Here is a 20,249-nt window from a genome sequence, read left to right on the forward strand (position 1 = left end):
CAGTAACAAAACACATGCCAGATACATGATGAAGGAGAACAGAAAACCTGTAGTGGAGGGCTCCACCTGACCTCTGAGATGCGACCAGAACTGTCTTCCAGCTGTGTCCAGAGGTCAGGTGATAGCACAGACCTATGGATTTGTTTATCTGCAGAGGTTCCAGGAATGGACTCTCCCATAGATGCCGAGTACAGCTTTAATAGCAAATTTGGGGGAACATGATTTGCATTCACATTTTTGTGATCTAGTTCTCTGTGATTTGGGGTGTGCATGATTATTTATTCTGTTATATTTCTATCCTGCCCTTCCTCCAAGAAGCTCAGTCCCTCTTCTACCTCATTTTATTCTCACAATAACCGTGCAAGGTAGGTGAGACTAAGATATGGCGACTACCCCACGGCCTCCCAATGAACATGGGGATTTGGGAGAATGGGAGAATGCGAGAATGGGGACTTGGACCCAGCCTCATTGTGAAATCAATCTCATCAGTAATCGCACCAGGCTGCCTCAGCCTATTAATGGGGGAAAACCTTGTATGCACATGCTACCATGACCAGGCTGTCTCCCCCAGTGCTATCCTTCCATCTCATCCACAGGTTATCTAGCTGCCAGAAGGGCATGTGCTTGTTCTCAGGGACTATCTATATCTAGAAGATCCCTGAAGAGCAAGTGTGATTAATTGGAGGGTCGGAACAGAAGGAAGGACCATTGGCAGACTTTTACCCCCCTCAGTCATACTTGCTCTCCAGGAACCTAGAAGTCCCTGGAGAGCAAATCAACCAGAAAGAAGGAATGAGGCAACAGCAGGGAAATACACTCAGCTGGGCATAATGCTCTACTGCTGTTCCATATAAAGGAGGGTTCTGGGAACTGGAAGTCAGAAGCCCTTGAGAGCCAGTGCCTGACTTCTCTGATCCAGTGACCTCTGATGCTGGACTTTGATCTCCTGACTGTGAGTCAAATGATTTTACACATCTGAGGCTGAAATGTGCATATGTATTCAACAGCTTTGCAACTTGTAGTCTATTGACTACCTATGATGTGGGTGGATGGTCCCAGCTTGTGGCATACAGTTTAATTAGACAAGCTTTACTCCTTTACAACTTCAGGATTTCTTGGTAATAATTAAAGAGAAACTTAAGGTGGTGTTTGCACACAACACTTGACCAAGTCTATGAGGTGTGGCATCATGCAAAAGCACCCCACCTTTGAATTGAGAGGTGTGTCAATTCCAAACACCAGAAATGGAGGTTATAATGCAGAGGCACAAAAGAAAAGCAGGACATTAACCTTTATACCATGCTATGCTGTATTTGCAGTACTTCCCTCTGGTTATAGATGTAAACTGTATCTACACCCAGCCATTCTGAGCGAAGCCTGATTCACACAAAGCTTAGGCACATGGCCAAGTATTTTCTTATATCATGCCAAACTTGGTTCATTTTTGCCAGAGCTCTTCAAAGCGAATCAAATGTGCCACTACAGACTGTCGCAAAATTTGTTGAGGGTGGTGTGCTGAATCAGCTTGTGCAGCTGGGATAGGATGCATCCTTCAATTGTAAACCTCTGGGTTTAGGGCCAGTATCATTTTTTACAATTCTGATACAGAATCTAGAAGTGCTTTAGATTCTGACACCACCAAGACCACTAATAGTAATAATCACCCAGTAGTAACTGGCAACCTCGGTGCAATTCCAAAAAATCTTGAAGAGAACCTTAACAGCACAGGGGCCACAGAAATTACCATCAACCAGTCACAAAAAGCAGTTTTACTGGGAACAACTTAAATTTTGCGATCATATTGGTAACATCAAAAGTTAGGCACCCCATGTCCTTGGAATGGACTTTATGTCTGGGTAAAACAAACCAGTTGATAACACCTGCTTCACCAGGATGCAGGTCTCTTGTTATCTGGTGTGCTCCCTGGGGCATTTGGTGGGCCGCTGTGAGATACAGGAAGCTGGACTAGATGGGCCTATGTTCTGATTCAGTGAGGCTGTTCTTATCTGATTGTGCAAAATAATAATAATAATAATAATAATAATAATAATAATAATAATAATAATAATAATAATAATAATAATAATAATAATAATAATAAATTATTATTATTATTATTATTATTATTATTATTATTATTATTATTATTATTATTATTATTATTATTACTACTACTACTACTACTATTACTATTACTATTACTATTACTATTATTGGTGTTATCTGTGGGGCTTCCGTTCCCAGAACCCCTGCAGATGCTGAAACCCGCAGGTTTGGGCACACTTAGAAGGTCATTTCTGGTTTTCGGGGTTTTTGGAAGTAACATTTTAGGCCCTTTTAAGGCCCCTATAATGCCTCCTCGGGCCTCAGGAAGTCTTAAAAGCCTAAAACGTCACTTCCAGTTTTCCTCTGACTTTCTAAGTGATTTTCTAAGGTCTCCCGAAGGTCTTTGAAGGTATTCTGAGGCCAGTGGATGGCGTGTCTGGCTCCCATCAACCCCATCAAGGGTTCATATCAGGCCAACCCCACGGGTTCGCAACTCATGAATAATCAAATTCGTGGATCCCAAATCCATGAGTAATGAGGGCCCACTGTATCATCATCATCATCATCATTAATAATAATAATAATAATAATAATAATAATAATAATAATAATAATAATAGAAGAAAATTATGTCAAAATAAAGAAGTACTTGCCTTTAGGATGAAATGTACTCTGTGCAAAATCAAAAGTGCTGGAATGACGTACAACCATGGATTAAGAATTCAATATTCAGATGGCAAGAACTCTGATGAGCCTCCTAAATTGGAGGTTAGGAACACTCCTAAGTGGAACTAGCAAAAGTCACATGTGCTGAATGCATATTTTTCCCTCTTCCACCGTCTCCCACCCCTTTAATGCTTCCACTAATTTGAATTTTCAATTATAAGCTCCCCAGGGCAGCCACATATCACCTTGTTATTGCTCTGCAAAGTACATCCACATTGATGGCACTACATAAATAAATAAACATATAAAATGGAGAAAGATGGGAGGGGGGTTATGCATAAAAAGGGGTGAGACAGTACATGATCCCTCTGGTGAATTCTTGATTCCAAACCCATGGATGTACTCAGTCTCAAGAAATATTACTTAGCCATTAGATAGGGTAGATTAATGAGAATTATTCTCTGAGACTACATGCTCCCTCTTCAACTCTTCTCTCCCAGTGAGCAATTTCTCCCAAGTTCCCCTTTCCGTGGTTAAGCTGTAAGACTAAGGGCACAATCCTATGCATGTCTGCTCAGAAGTAAGTCCTACTGTGTTCAATGGGACTTACTCCCAGGAAAGCGTGGATAGGATTGCAGCTTAACTAATGTTGATTCTGGAGGTTAAACATAGACCTACAAATTTTCTCAAAGTACTGAGTAGGACATATGATTAAACCAAGGTGCTAAAAGTCAACTTGAGGAAGCAACTCTGAGGTTTGTTTGCCATCACTTATCCCTAGTTAATGGTTTGCTAAAATCACGTTTTGCGCCTGCTCCCTTATGTTTGTAGTTTTTCTTTTCCAAGTGTTTAGGACTCCCGTGATTGCTCTATAATTCACACAGGCACTTATCAATGCTGATGAACACCTTTTTCAAATATATATATTTTTGTATCAAAAAGTCACATCAATTATTCACAATGAAAATTTCATCAACACCTCTCCTATAAAAATAACACCTCTGCAGCAACAGAATTGTTCTATTTTTAAAATTCAACTTTTTAAAAAGCAAAGTATAAAAGTGATGGCAATAAATCTGAAGAATTGTTCCTAAGCTTGGAGGACGGAGGCTTGCATCATGCATAGCAGTTTGGTAGCACCAAATCTAAAGGAATTTTTTCCTCCAGCAGTGCATGGTTTGGTTCACTTGGACTTATTTATCAGGCTGCTTATTGCCTGGAGGGGCAACTCTTGCAAAGGTTACTTCTTCATGTCTCTGCCTACCTGAGCTATACAAATATGATGTAAAGTGGAGCTGGATCAAAGGGCAGAACATCCTGCCATGGGGCGCTAAATGCAGCAGAAACAGAAGACAGCATCAAGCAACCCTGTTTCAAATTCAACTACAATGGGCCCTCCACTGTATGATTCCATCATCCATCAGTGCATCCCTGTGCCTTAGAGGGCCTCCAGGATGCAACTGGAAGTGGCTTCCGATTGTGTTCACCACTTCCAGTTGCATCAAGAAGGTGTTCTGGGGCATGGGGATTCCTGGGGACCACCCCAAGGGCCTCCCCCACACATCAGAACACCTTCTACATGTGACTGAAAGACGCAGATATGAACCGGAAGTCACTTCCATTAGCATCCAGGAGGCCTTCTGAGGAGGCAGGGACTGCGGACGCCCATGGAATGGGCTGCGCGCCTAACACAACCTGCAGAGTGCCTGGTGTGACCTCCAGGTAAGTTACTGTGGTGCTGTGACCCTGCCCCCAACTGGACTCCAGTATCTGTGGAATTTATTATCCATGGGGGCTGCGGAACGAAACCCCCAGACAGTGAGGGCCCACTCACTGTCATTGCTAAAAAAGATACTGGACTTCAGTATGATGCAATTTCACAATGAGAAACCTTCATTATGTAGAAAGTGACACAATTTACTTAGGCTGCAATCCCATTTTGTATTGGCAACCTTCAGTCTCGAAAGACTATGGTATCGCGCTCTGAAAGGTGGTTCTGGCACAGCGTCTAGTGTGGCTGAAAAGGCCAATCCGGGAGTGACAATCCCTTCCACACCGGGAGCAAGTGCAGTCTGTCCCTGGTCTGTCTCCCTGGCTATGGGCCTTCCTTCTTTGCCTCTTAGCCTCAGACTGTTGGCAAAGTGTCTCTTCAAACTGGGAAAGGCCATGCTGCACAGCCTGCCTCCAAGCGGGCCGCTCAGAGGCCAGGGTTTCCCACTGCAATCCCATAGCACTTCTCTAAACACAATGGTAACTTATTTCTGAACTGACACGCATAAGATTGTGCTGTTAGCTTGCCCATCCCCAATTAATCTAAGACACAAGGGAAAAATGTGCTATAATAAGCACTAACTAGAATATTTGGATTGACGAGTAGGCAAAAATAATTTCCTTCCTTGTTTGTAAAATGAAGCATATGTTTATTAATTTAGCTAACTTTCTCAGGACACAATAGAATCAAAAACACTTGATCTGTTAATTTGACATGATGATTTAATTAATGTGCTACATAATAAGGTAACTAAGAAGAAAGAAAGAAAGAAAGAAAGAAAGAAAGAAAGAAAGAAAGAAAGAAAGAAAGAAAGAAAGAAAGAAAGAAAGAAAGAAAGAAAGAAAGAAAGAAAGATGAACAGTATTTTGGAATCTTTCAGTGCCTCTTTTTCCTTCTATTACAATAGGTATCATAATTATCAAAAGAAGAATGTGCATTTTTTTTTAACCAGTTCACAAAATTTAGGATTTTTATGGCCCAATCCTATTCAGGACTGGGCCAGTGTGCACAGGAGTTTATAACAGTGGAACAGAATTCTGCTGTTGTAAAATAAATTTTGGCAGAGGGCACAGAGCAACACCAGCAGCCATTTTGAGTGCTCTCTTAAAACTGGAGCAGGTAATCTGGGCAGGAGGTCTGGTCTAGAGGGTAGAGCCTCCGTTTGCCTGAAGATAACATCTGCAGGTCGCCAGTTCGAGGCCACCGGCACCGTGTGACCTTGAAGCAGCTGACAAGCTGAGCCGAGTTATTCCATCTGCTCTGAGCGTGGGAGGATGGAGGCCAGAATGTTGCGACTAGATCAGAAATATCTGAATGTTGTGGTTTCTTGAAAGATAGAACCTTCTTTCAAATTGTAAAAATCCCTACAGGGATTTAATTAGCCTGCTTATGTAAACCGCCTTGAATAAAGTCCGATGGGAAATCTGAGGACCAAGAAAGGCGGTATAGAAATACCTGTATTATTATTATTATATTATAGTCTCTGCGCTGGGTTGGGGGGAGGGCCAGGGGGGCAAACTGGGCCCAGGAGGGATCAGTAGCAGCAGTGCATACTGTATCCTATTCCCCTTCCCAGGTCAGATCCACTGACACAGCTCCATTTGGACTTGTGCCAACAATTTCCTCCTCCTGCTGCCCTTCCAGATTTCAGTGTTTTCTTTGGAGGGGGATCCAATTTCTTCCTATCCTCAAACTTTGGTCTGATACTGTTTCTTAGAATCCCATTGTTCTCTGTGACAGATTGTGTCCATCACTGAAATAAATGTTCTGCACAGCAGAACCCTACGTGGTGTTTTCCCTTTGTAGTTCTCATAACTACAGAAAAAAGATCTCGCTCATATGTCACACAAGGTACATAGCCAATCATCCTCTACTGCTATCACACAGTGCATGCAATATTCTATCTTTAGCTCACAATGTTATATACGTAAAAGCAAGGACTAAGCAAATAGAAGTGATGATGGTTGTTTCTAAGTTTTTCAGGTCTCCTGCTCATTCAGACCTATCTGTCTACATTTTACATGTGATTGACTTGAAAATACAAGTACAGGGGTGCCCCATACTCGTGGATCCCATATCTGCAGATTCAGGTATCTGTAGATTGGGTCTGCCCCACCCCCACCCCGTGCAACCCATTCAGAGGCAAGGGGAGCTCTGCTCCTTTCGCCTCCAGAACAGCTTCTGAGCTCAGCAGAGGACGTGGATGGATGTCCATGTCCTCTGCCAGGCTCAGAATGAGTCCTGGAGGCCTTCCCTGGGCCTCCTAATGACATATAAGGCATTAAAAGCATCACTTTCAGTTAGGAAGTGGAAGTCACGTTTTCTGTTTTATAGCTCAGTCTGACTCCAGCAGAAACCCTGGATGGATGTCCACGGCCTCTGCTGAGCTCAGAAACCCCTCCGGAGACGAGAGGTGCAGAGCTCCCCTTGCTTCCAGAAGGGGGGGGGGGCCTGGTTTGTCCGTATTCACCGTTTCAGCTATCCACGGAACGGGGCAGACATCTGCCAGTCCCAGCTTCTTTTCTAAACCGACTTTGCCTTCGCTATCTTTTCCATAGACCCAGCTTCCTTTCTCACGGGACCCTTATCTCTGTTCCTGTTTCACCGAGTCTGCACTGTTACTCAGTCTTTTTTTTCTTAAGTATGCCAGTTATTGCTTGTTTCTGCATACCTACCTTCATTCTTTGTTACCAAATCTGTTAAGCATAGCTGCCGTTGCCTCTTTGCTCCTAGTGTTAGGCATTCAAACAGTTCTGAGAAGAGGCTGGGGACTTAAAGAGTGATTGCCTTTATAACCAAAAGCATGGTTAGTTATCTAGTAGAGGGCCATTGTCCTGTGCAATTCCTTGAAAGATGTGGAGGGGTGGGGAAGGTTCATCTGCAGTAAAAGGTTACATACTTCGCATACAACATTCCCTTTCACACAACACCAGAACCAGGGGACATGCACCAAAAGTGTTGGGAGAGTTGGGAAAGACAAAAGAAAATATTTCTTTACCTAGTATATAATTAGTTTGTGGAACTCCTTGCCACAGGATGTTGTGATGGCATCTGGCCTAGATGCCTTCAAAAGGAAATTGGACAAATTTCTGGAGGAGAAGTCCAGCATAGGTTACAGTCCTTGATGAGTACATGTAACCTCCTGGTTTTAGAAGTGGGCTTCCTCGGAATGCCAGATGCAAGGGAGTAGCATTGATTGGGCTTCAGGTTTCTTGTTATCTTGTCTTGTGTGCTCCCTGAGACATTTGGTGGGCCATTTGGCCTGAGCCAGCAAGGCTCCTGTTATGTTCTTGACATCTATTAACTTCTTAACTCTCAGCTTTAAGAGGCCATATCCTACTCATACTGGCAAAGCAGACACACAGAATTAAAGAGGTGAAGGACATTATTATATTATTTGTTCATTTGCAAAACGTGCATTATGATGTAGTTTCTAAATTACAGTAAAAGAAACTATATAGGCAAGGAAGACACCAAGTGCTGTTCACAAGCTTATAGCCTACAACAACTGTAAAAATAAGGCAAATGTTGAGAAAGATGACAGATACCTGAAATGTGAAATTCACAGATGATATACTGCAAGAAATCAAAACAACTCACACTGCAAAATGTAATGTACTCCTACTGATATTCCAAAAACTGCATGACATATTCTTTAAAAGTATACATGCTATGAAGATTTGAATATGGGAAGGGGGGAGAGGAAGAGAAGAAAATATATGTTGAATATTTCAGAAACATCGCAGGCGCTGATTTAGAGTCAAACACCCACTTGGTAGGTGCTAATGTAATAAAATTGTAACCGTTCATTAACTAAGTCTAGGTTCACAATTAAAGATGGCACTTGACTGCAAATTCCCACTGATGACAAGCAGTGCCATGTGAGACTACAGCAAAGAGCAATCAGGCACCTGTGCCAGGCAACTCTGATGTCAAAAGAACCTCCCATTGGACATTTGGGTAAATGTTGTGAAGCCTGCAACAGCACAGTTAATGAGGGCCAAAACTTTCTCAATAAAACAAATACAGTTCTAAAAGAAACAGAGTTTATCGTCTCAGATTAGAGACACAGGAGCACAGTGAGGAGGACAACACATAGCTTACATACCCCAGGATTACTTAATAATTTAATATTTGACATGTATACAATGGAACAATTTCCACATATTGGTTAAAGTGCATATACGGAATAGAAAGGGTTCAGCTCACTATGCTCATTAGATGCAATATGTACCACCCAACATGTAAAAGCCCCCAAGTCCACAAACCCTATCTGGGATCTTACCAGGTAAGGATTGTTCATTGCTGATACCTAGAGTAAGGGAAGTAAGAGAAAAGGCAGCAGGTCTGAGATCAGTAATGGCATTGAATTGGCCTTTTGGTGTGACTTGACACCCCAGAACTGAAGAATAATGAGCTTTGTGTGAACATCCAAGCTGAAGCGACCCACCGTTGCCCACCAGCAAACCTAGTGGTACAGCAGGTCAGTGAATAATCAGAAGAGCTTCTGATTTTATCTTCACAGCGCTTCTTATGTTAAAAAAATCTTGATGGACCAAAGTATTTTGACCAACATAAGCCACCAATAACATCTACTACCTATGGGCTTGTGAATTGTTGTGGATCTGATGTTTGGTGCATGTCTACTACCATTATGGGGCTGAGTAGGCATGCATGGGACTACACTGTAACAGTAGTAGCAAATACACCAGTGCATTGTCCTAAAATATGATGGGGTGCTGGCATTATTATGGGCAAAATTACACTGGTATCATTAAGAGATTAAGGGCGCAATCCTGACTGCGCCTTGGGCGGGTGCAAGTCCCTTGTGCCGGCCCAGGAGGGTCGCAAAAGTGCAGTAAGGCATGTTTGCGCCTCCCTGAGAGTCGGCTGGGCCAGGACATGTGTGACAGCCCATGGAGGCTGAATCCAGCTTCTGTGTCGACTTGAAAGGGGAGGCTTGCGTTGGCCAAGATTGGTTAACACAAAGGTCTGGGGAGGGTGGGGAGGAGGCAAGAGGGAGGCGTTTTGGCGTTGGGGGAGGGCGGGAGGAGGGTGGTCCTGGGGGAGGGTGGGCATGGAGCAGGAGGTAGGACTGGAACCCAGCAGATATGCCAGATCCTAGCCCCTGTTCCTGAATGGTGCAGGGCAGCTGCAAGCTGCTCCGCTCTTCTGAAACTTATGCCACCTCCTGAGGTGGCGCAAGTCTGAGGAAACCCGCCTGGGCTGTGGTTTCCCAGCCCAGGGAAACCCAGGGCTAAGGGGGAAGAGTTTCCACTTATCTCTTGCTGAGCCACTTTGGATACAGCGCAGGCCTCCTGGCCTGCCTGTTTAAGCACAAGATAGAATTGCGCTGTAATAAATGTTGAAAAGCAATTTTTCTTGCTATAATCCACAGTTCATTTACTCTGGAGTAGGGCCATAAAATAAAATAGAAGTGCATGGCACTAAAGAGGGTTGTGGCCATTCTCCCTTACCAGTCTGGGATGTATGGTTTACTTACTACTTGTCAGTCCAGAATCAACAAATCATATACCAGATGGGGTGATCCTGACTGTCAGATTCTATTTGTACCTCACTTGCAGATCTAAAATGCTGCAAAGAAGTCAGGTTTTCACCTTGTTGACAATTTTAACAGTCATTCTTGATTTACAATGACAGGAGACAGAAAATAAAACAACATACCCCAGGAAAAAAACAAGAGGCTTGCAGCAAAATCTAAGAGGCACAAAAATCTGGGAAACCGAGTGATCAGTCTGCTAAGAACCTTTCTTTAGCAGTTTCTCACTATCCTACTAAAACATCTCTGTTTTACCTTCTTGAAGGTTTCCTAAATAGTTTAAAAGTTCAGCACATCCCATGCATGTCTATTCAAAAGGAAGTCTCACAAGCAGCACAATCTTAACTTGCGCTGGAACAGGCAGGCCAGCAGGCCTGTGCTGCATTCAACACAAGTTTGGGGCTGACTGTGACTCAGCAAGGGCAAGGGAAAACTTTTCCCATTACCTCGGGGAGAGCTGCAGCATTGCCAATCGGTCTACTCAGATCTGCGCTACCTCAGGATACAGGATACACGATACACCTCAAGACGTGGCGCAGAATGGAGCAGCCAGAGGTTGTTCCATGCTGCAAGGGAATGGGGGTAAGGATTGGGCATAACGGGGAAATAGCTACCATTTTTCTCTTGAATCTTTAACTGAGATAGTTTTTACTGGCAAATTATATTGTATGTATTCTACCCTGTTCTAGAAGGTACCATGATTTATTCCCAGAAAGCTGGAAATTAATATTTTTGCATAAGAGTGCCTTTCTGCATCACATAGGTCAGTCTTATGGCCCCTACTAATACCGCTTCCAGATCCTGTTGTTAGCGAGCCTGGCGCCCAGGGTATTTGTCCCCCTTGCCCCCCCAGGTATGCCACAGGCCAGCAGCTATGTCCAAAGCATCAAGATCTAGATTGAAATTCTAGTTCTGACTTGGGTCTCAGGTCACCTAGATTCATGTGATCCAAGCCCTCCTCCCCCCTTTTATAAAGCAGAGGTCTTTTTGAAGAGATTACTCAGATTCATGGAGGATAAGTCTATCAATGGCCTAGTCATGACAGCGATATGCTACCTCCAGATTCTGTATGCCCCCAACACCAGCTGCTGGCAAGCAACAGTGGGAGAGGATGATTTCCTTCAGTCCTTGCCTGGGACCTTCCAAGATGTATTGGGCTGGTCACTGTGGGAAGAAGGGTGCCAAACTGGATTAGTCTAATCCAGTAAGGATCACCTTATCTTCTTATTATTTTAAGAGGTAATGGGGACAATTGACCTGGATCACACATTAACACTTATAGACAGTACACTCCACCTGGGTGGAGTGAAGAGTGGGAACTTCACATGAATGTTTAGCCTCTGTTCCTCTCAGAATTGAAAAAGGGTCTGATGTGGTCATTTTGACATGGTGAACGGTATAGTCTGTCTATTTTATTTATATCTTGTCTTTCTGTCAAAATGTTTTATATTCAATGCAGCCGACAATAAATATGTGTTCTACAACTGACCTGAGCTACATTCTCTTGATGCAGGCCACATTTCAGAGGTTTTTCAGGAGGTGATGGAGCTCATTATCTTTGGAAACATATGCTGCATCAAGAAATGGTACAATCTGATATCTTTTAAAATTATATTATTTGTAGCTTTTCACATCTATTGAACAATATTGAAATACTGAACATTGAACACTAAAAGGAGGAGGAAAAAAGAACAAGAGAGGGGTGAATAGGGAGCAGAATCCACTAGAGGTCTGATAAATACCAATCAAGGCACCTAAAGTTTCAAAAAGAGAACCCAAATGCAGAGAAAAGTCTCCCCATGTTAATTTATTCTGTACATTGTCTGCTCAAAAGGTGTGTAAGCCTGCAATCTACTACACTGAAGTGGGTGGGAACTGCTCCTTTCAGTGTGGGAGAATAATACACTTGGCTGAGCCCAAGACTCTAAAGAACCATAACTCTTTTAACAGGAGACAGATTCCAGACAATCAGAAAATAATCTAGCAGAATGTGCATACAAGAGTGGTTGGCATGCAAACAAAGTCACATCAAAATGTTTTTGTGAACTGACCCTCAGTGCATAGTCTTCAGTAAGTGAAATTTATCTACTAGGCTAATATGAGGGAATCTTTGGCACTGCATATCATGTCAGTATGTTTCCACTATCCAGTGGCATTACTAGGGTTTGCATCACCCGAATCAGGAGGCCAGCATGTTACCCTCATAATAGACCTCCTCCCATGCAGTGGGAAGGGCAACATCTTGATGCACCATCATCCCACCCCAATGCTTTTTTTGGCTATAACATATGATAGAACAGAGATACAGGCCCAATCTTGTTATGCACAGATTTTTTATACACGGATTTGACTTAACACGAATGGCCATTGCAAATGAGAAGGAATGTGCTGATCCCTGGAGAAGGGAAAAAATGCACCCCTTTAAAATCACAGTTTTAAAAACTGCTTTTTACTGTTGTAGGGAGACAGTCATGCAAGTGATTACAGGTATAACCTAATTATCCACAGATTTTTCTATCTCAATGTGATGAGAAGTACCCTTTAAATTAAAGGAAAACAGTCCTTTAACAATAGCCTCATTAATGCCAGAGAGGGCAGCCAGCTGACAATCTATCATGAATGATCTATCAATCATTCTCTCTCCAGGCACAAGGCAAACCTCTCCCTTCCCCCTGAGCACGTGAATGAAGCTAAATGGCAGTGATTGTCACCTCCATTCTTTCCCCCTCACTGTGGCTCCTGATGAAGGGAGGAATTGCTGCCTCCTAATGAAGCCTAAGCGCCTGGAGAGAGACTGATGGCCTCTGTGTGCATTACAAAAGGTCAGCAAGGCTGTTTTTAAATCACCAGAGCAAAGGGACTTTGTTTTTTTAAATTGATTTGCTTTAGTGCATTTTTTGCCATCCACGTGAGTCCTGGGAACGGAGCCCTCGCGAATAGTGAGACTCAACCTGTATTTCTGCATGAAATTACGCATTGATTGATATATAATACGATGGTATTATTCAAAAATACCAAATTTAAAAAATTTTGTCACCTCCCTGCGCGCGTCACCTGGAGCGGTCTACACCCCTCGCACCACCTTAGCAATGCCACTGCTATCATCCTTATATGAATACTGTGAACAAGAGAAAGGAACAAATGCTAAAAGGCTAAAGACAGATATTACTGCTTGCTTTTTGTTTTGTAGAACTTGTCTATAGACTACAATTCTTCTGCAATCCATGGGACAAATACGCATGATTGTTTCACTGTGATTATGGCATGAAAACACTATGTCCCCAGCAACATGAGTCACTATTTCAGGTTTCACCAAGTGGCATATACTCAACAACATACCCTGGCAAGCAATCTGTGGAATAGTCATGGGGTCAGTGCGTAGCCTCGAGATGGTTTGCAAGTGTGCAGATTCTACCATGTGTTGCACGCCTGCTACAAACTCCTCGACTACAGACTGCCAAAGGGAATGAAGTAACAGCTGCTGCAAATGCTTTCTACTTCAGGCTGAGCCCCACAAACACATTGAAAGTCGCATGTAATACGTCTGAGATTGCTAACTTCAAAGCATAATTGCAATCACTCCACCAGGTCAATAACTTTAACCACATAAAAACATTTTGTGTGAATCAGACCTTAAGAGATGGTTTCTCGCAGATTGGAATTAGTCAGTGACAATGTTCTGTGTGTGGCGAATATGAATCAAAGTGATGCACCTTGTCTTAGACTTCTGAAGACTCTGACCACACTTTACAAAGCAGGTCAGTAATTTTGGAGAGACAATGTATTGGATAAAGACTTGGACTGGGGAGATTGGGAGTCATGTTCCTCCTCAACCTGGAAACTCTCTGGGTGAGACTGGGCTGGCTACTTCTTTCAGCCTAATCTACCTGATCATAAACATTGATTAATCTCATTCGCTCTGGGCTCCTTGTAAGAAGAGGTGGCACATAAATCTGAAACACAAACATTTCAAGATAGATATGTCTACTTAAACTACTACATTTAGGTTATCATCATAATTCTAGATTCCACATTTATACTAAAAGGAAACCTCCCCTCCCCCCCCCACCCAGTTTCACCCATATGCCATGTAAGTACCATCTCATCTGGGGTAAAATGAGCATTTATTCCTCCGCCTCTACTACAAGGAATTATTATTAACAGTATTATTAGAGTTATCAGAGTGAACAGAATTATCAGGCTAAAAAGAGTTATGATACCACCATAGCAGCTTTTATTGGCTCAGAAGAGGAAACAGCCTCAACATTCATATAGTGACTTTAGAATTGGCAGACAGCTTTAGAGAGATGGAAGGGTAGAAAACAGGAAGCAGAAGTCCCCAGAATCAGAGTGTAAATGGAAATTCAGCAAGCCAGTGGGCAGGCAGGCAATGGATAAACGCCTTATAGGCACCAGAGCCAATGCTAGCAGCCATGAAGACAAGGGGCGCAATCCCAACCAACTATGCCAATGGGCTTTCCAGCACTGCATCCTGCAGTGAAGGAGTAGTGATGGGAGCCTCTTCAAGATAAGAGAACGTTTGTTCTCTCCCTCAAGGCAAGGGAATGTACTTTGGGGTTGTATTGTGTTTGAAAACCATGTTAGAAAGTTGGATAGGTTTGGGTCCATAGTCAAGCCTAAGGCTTGACTAAGTTTGACCCATCAGTCTTTATAGCCCTATCAAGAAAAGGGAAGCCAATGTGTCACTCAGACCCTGTGTCAGGGGTGTGCAGTGGGTGGGCAAGCAGTGGAGGCAGAGCATCCCCACTGTAGTCCTTTGAAAAACACAGCAGCTGTGTGAGGCGCACAAGCACTCACAGCTCACGCGCATCGCCAAACAGCTACTGCTGGATCCTGTGCTAGATCCAAGCAGGCTAGAGGTCTCCTGGGAATTCTATCCTTTACCCCCAGCCTGCTCAATGGGGCTTCTCAAGTCTGTGCCAGCTGTTGCGCTAGTGTAGACTCAAGAAGTCTTGGGCTTCTGAGCCTGACACAGGGGTTAGGATAAAGCAGAGGAGGTGGTTGGTTGACCTGTGGAACTCCTTGCCACAGGATGTGGTGATGGCATCTGGCCTGGTTGCCTTTAAAAGAGGATTGGACAAGTTTCTGGAGGAAAAATCCATTACGGGTTACAAGCCATGATGTGGATGTGCAACCTCCTGATTTTAGAAATGGGCTATGTCAGATACAAGGGAGGGCACCAGGATGCAGGACTCTAGTTATCAGGTGTGCTCCCTGGGGCATTTGGTGGGGCCGCTGTGAGATACAGGAAGCTGGACTAGATGGGCCTATGGTCTGATCCAGTGGGGCTGTTCTTATGTTCTTAATGATTGGATGGAGAAATTCTGAAGCCTTCAGCTGATTTTATGGCCCACCTGACCTTAGGTCACTGAAGGCTTGCTACATGCAGTTGGAGAGCACAGGTCTGAAAGTTCCCAGCATGAGCACTGGCAGTTTCTGAAGCACTTTAGAATTTTCTGGCCGAAGGAAAGAAAATTGCATTACACCATTGTTAGGGAATATGGTGCTTTCTAAGCCCTTAAGGCTATGAGAAGCAGTACTATAACCACACTAGGTCTATGCAACTCTTTTCAGCTTGGTTAAAGAATTTTTGAGTTCTTTTTCCCTGGGCCAGAAAGAACACTGTGTCTAGAAAAATGGCGCCCACAATGGAAAGGAAAAAAATCACATGCAAGTCTATTTTAGCATTTCCACACCATCCATCAAGGTGAGAACTACTTATGCATTCACCCAAAGCAATAAAACCTGTGCAATTCTGTACCACTTGTTTCTAAGGTATCTGAGTTGCTCTCAAAATAAAAACAAGTCAGTTTCATCATTTTCTCCTGTAAACTCATTACCTTTCATTAGCACCCTGAGGCGAGCAACCCACAGGCAATAAATATTAAATCTTCCTGATGGTGACACAGTCCCGGTTCTGAACACTCATATCACAGTGTTGTAGTTATTTGGCCCAAGCCACAATACAGTTTGGATTAACAATATTCTTCAGTTTGCTTGTGATCTCAAGTGCTTCTCCTACTGCTCTGTGTGTGTGTGTGTGTGTGTGTGTGTGCAGAGAGAATAACAAATCCCAGAGTCCCTCTCTAGCTTGGTTCCTTGGGAAAAAGAAGACTTCCACAGCCTGCTTGTTTTCTTTTTGTCTGATTTCCATGAGACAGGTTGCATATTTTCCCAGGCAAACCACACAGCAGAGACATGCTACCTGCAAACTAATTTGTACATTTCCAATAAGCAAGGGCTCTAACACTGTATTGAGTCAATGCACCCCAGCGTGTAGGGTTGCACACCCCAAATCCCAATCTTTATTTGGCATGAACAAAACGGACCCTAGAAAGTGGCAGGAAGATCGGTATGACAGCATCATGGAGACAGCTTAAGCAGAAATGCCTCTCGTTTCAATTTTCTGCTTTTCAGCAGTTTTATGTACATAAACGATTCACAGAAACAGCCCCTTATCAAGCCCTGTAATGACAGCAACATCACTGGAGGCAGCAAATCAACTACTACTGAAAAACAAGCTATTTTCATTAAAAAGAGGTGGGGGAACACACAACCCTCCACATTTTTCACCTCATTAGCTGGTCCTTCCACATTCAAGTGCATTATATAAAAGTGTCACAGCATCAGGATTAAAGACATGTCGGATGTGTTCTGTTATGATGTAAATGTAAAGGGAAAATATTTTAACTTGCTGAGGTTCCCTATTTTTCTCATACACCCTGATTTTCTGCCTTAGACTTTGACAGTGTAAGCCTAAATCCCAGTACTGCTCTGGGACAGGCTCATTAGTATTTTTTTTTAAAAAGTTTATTCACAGAGACTATAACAACACATTTCTGTATCCCAGATACTCTCTCCCCTGAAAAACCCCACCTAAAATAATGAAAGCCCCACCCTTTTACTTATTTGATGTGGACAACCCCACTCTACCTTTGGAAGCTTCTGTGCCAAGGGGATTTTCAAAGATGCTGCTGGTAACTTGGCTCCAAGCATCCTTCACAGCAGACTTGGAAACTATTCTGTTGTTCAAGCTCTGCTGGGGTCGGAAGTTATTCCTCAAGTACTCTACAGATTTGACATGGTCTTGCTGTTCCGTGGTAAATATGGAATAAAATGCCTCCAGCTGGATAAAGCAATCAGATGAGGAAAGGGGGGGGGGGGAGAAAGACATTAATTAGAAAAACAATGTAGTGAAATCTGGGCAGTTGAAAAGAATGCAAAATGGCAAGAAGTATGATGCCAAGACTGATAAATCAAACAGGAAACCAGGGTGCCTGCTGAAATCACTGCCAACAGCCTTATCTAGCCCCATTTCTGTCTTGCCAAGCAGCATAGAAAACACTTCAGAAACCCTCTACACAAAAGTTAAGTTCTCAGAAAGGCAAGACAAACATTTTGTCTAGCCTCTATTTATTGTAAGCACTTACAGATATATACAACCCTCCTTTTGTTTTATGCCATGTTGTCGTCGTCTTCTTTCTTTTTACTATTATGCTGCAGAAGAGGGGCACACATTCATTCCATAGGTAGAATAAATCACAGGTCAGCATACATCATTTCTGTCTTTATATTATTTGTATTTACAGCAGTATCTTGAAAACCCAGCAGTTCCGCACGTGGAAGTGTCCATTGTGCTGCAGGCCACAGATATGGGAAAACCTGGGTACTGCCATATAAAGATAACAACTACAAATGGACAAAATGAAGCAGATAGGGAAACAGGTAGAGAGACAGTGAAAGGAGACTCAAGACGAATCTGAAGTACATAGGCTAGAGCTCATTTAGAGCCTACTCCAAGGCAGAGATGGTGGCAAAAGAAGCCCATTTCTTTGCCATTGTCACATCAGCAATGTTATGTGTAATGAGGAACCTCTTACATCTTGGTTTCTGTGACAGTGGAGAGAGAAAGAGGCCTTCTGTGATAGTTTTGAAAGGCACTGCTGGTAATGTCATTAACATTTGTTCTGTCTTGGACTCCTTTTCAGATGCAATACAAGGTGTGCCTGAGATACTGATTTGCACTGTATTAATGGATACATTCCAGCTCATTCAACCTGATGATGTGGGCAGGTTGCTTGGAGCTCCAAGGCCAGCTACACACATGCTTGACTTTTGCCCATCCAGGCTGGTTAAAGAAACTAGGGAGAGATGGGCATGTCTGGTGTTGTTGAACATGGAATACCTTCCAAGAGAGAGGGAAGGTTCCACCTGAAAGAGGCTATTGTTAAAAAAAAATGTGGAAGGAGAGTAAGCAGGGCCAAGAAGCAAACTATCTGCCTATGTTCATTCTGCAGACATACATAACACAACTGGAACTGATCCTTCCAGTTCCTTGATGCTCTTAGGACAATACTGCAAAGTTACAGCTATTTTTGCACCAGTTTTCATTTCCAAAGGCCTCTATAAAATAAGATTGCCATCACTTAGATCTTGTATTAAGTGGAAAAAGCTAGGTAACGGAAGGTGATGCAATGCAAAACATTTGTGTACAAATAGTTTTGGATGAACAGAGTTTTCCTTTATTTTCCTTTGCTTGAAAAACAGCCTCTACAACTGAAACTGATGAAGCATTTGTGATATTCACCAAAAAAAAACTTCCGTTCTTTCAAAACATCTGATTGCTAGAAATCAAAACATTTTTGCTCTTAATAATTTCCAGTTCCAACCAATAAAGATTTCAATGTATTATTCAGGAACGCAAGAATTTTAGAAGGCAAGACTGCATCTTAAAGATAAAATGTGTAAACGTCCTAATATTAAACATTCTGCAAAAGTGTTGTCAGCCTGTGGCAACAGAGTATTTATAACTTTTCTGAAGCGGGTAAAGAAAGATCAGAAAAAGAAAAGTGAAAATATAGGAAGTCATAAAAACCAGTGAATACTGGTTTGCATTTTGCAAATGTGTTCCTGGCTGCCACTGGTTGGGCTCTGACAGTTCCCCCTCTACATACTTGAACCACCTTCTGATTAAGGGGTGGGAACATTTGTCACAGCAGCTAACGACATGACTGAAAATGGGACAAGCCATGCATGCGTGGGTTCTCCTTCATTAACTTAATACATCTCCTTAATTGACATTTCTGTGAGTCAAGATTCTAGTTAGGGCAAGAGCAGGGGTGGGATTTGAGCTCCCGTCCTTTTCCCCGAAACTACAGGTAGAACTAGGAGATCCCACATGTATTTAAATATCAAATCTCCCAGTTCACTAGTTACCCACCTTTAACCTGTGATATTGTGAGAAGGGAAGGAAGTGTACAGCCTAGTCTCACCCTAGACAGAATTTCAAGAGCAAAGTAACATGTGAAAAGGTCACAAAATAATAATTCAGAAGAATTATTTTTGTTTCACAAGAAGAAAGAAGACACTGTTTAAATTGTATTAAAGATATTATGGGGAAATTGATTCAGGCTGCAGTCTATACACACTTACTTGGGAGTAAATCCTATTGAATTAAGTGGGACTGAATTTCTGAGTAGACATGCAAAGGATTGTGTTTTTAAACTACTAATGCCCAAATTCTAACCAACTTTCAAGCACGGACACAGCTGTGCCAATGTGGCATGTGCTGCATCCTGCAGTTGGGTGACAGTCACAGAGGTCTTGTCAAGGTAAGGGAATGTTTGTACTTTTAACCTGGGAGCTGCATTGCCCTTATCTTGGTGCTGGAAAGTTGGTTAGGATTGCGCCTTAAGAGTGCAATCGTAAGGCCAGGTTGGTCTGGCACAAGGTTGGGCTGATGCAAGCCGCATTCGGGCTGCTGCCGTATTACCTGGGGTAAGGGGAATCAATTCCCCTTGCCCTGGGTTGCACTGCAGCCCTGTGCTGAGGTGAGCTGGAGCATGGAGGCTACCTCCAGCCTCCGTGGTTGCTTGCGGAGCTTGGCCAACGCAAAGCTCTGGGGTGGGCGGGGAGGAAGTGGGAAGGAGGTAGGTTTTAGGGGTGGGAAGGGTGGTCCCAGGGGCAGGCAGGCGGAGAGTGGGAGGTGGGACTGGGATCTGGCTGTTATGCCAAATCCCAACCCCCGTTCCCGAGCAGTGCAGAATGGCTGCAAGCCGCTTGTGCCACCTCAGGAGGTGAAGCAAGTCCGAGGAGATCCATAGGGGCTGCAGTGGCTTACAAGGGAGTAAGGGGAAGAGTTTCCCCTTACCTCTGGCTGAGCCACTTTGGTGCCTTATCTTGTGC

General features: G+C 43.2%; 1 protein-coding gene across 3 annotated transcripts in view; it reads right to left on the reverse strand.

The window, feature by feature from the left end:
- Nucleotides 1-20,249, reverse strand: part of PTPRG (protein tyrosine phosphatase receptor type G) — a 659,913-nt gene that overhangs the window by 124,933 nt on the left and 514,731 nt on the right. For all 3 annotated transcript variants that reach the window (XM_066613931.1, XM_066613930.1, XM_066613929.1), the window contains exon 8: nucleotides 16,998-17,190. In XM_066613931.1, the coding sequence (XP_066470028.1) occupies nucleotides 16,998-17,190 (193 nt within the window). The remainder of the gene's footprint in view (nucleotides 1-16,997; nucleotides 17,191-20,249) is intronic.

The sequence above is a fragment of the Tiliqua scincoides genome, chromosome 2 (assembly GCF_035046505.1).
Source record: "Tiliqua scincoides isolate rTilSci1 chromosome 2, rTilSci1.hap2, whole genome shotgun sequence".
NCBI classification, from domain to species: domain Eukaryota; kingdom Metazoa; phylum Chordata; class Lepidosauria; order Squamata; family Scincidae; genus Tiliqua; species Tiliqua scincoides.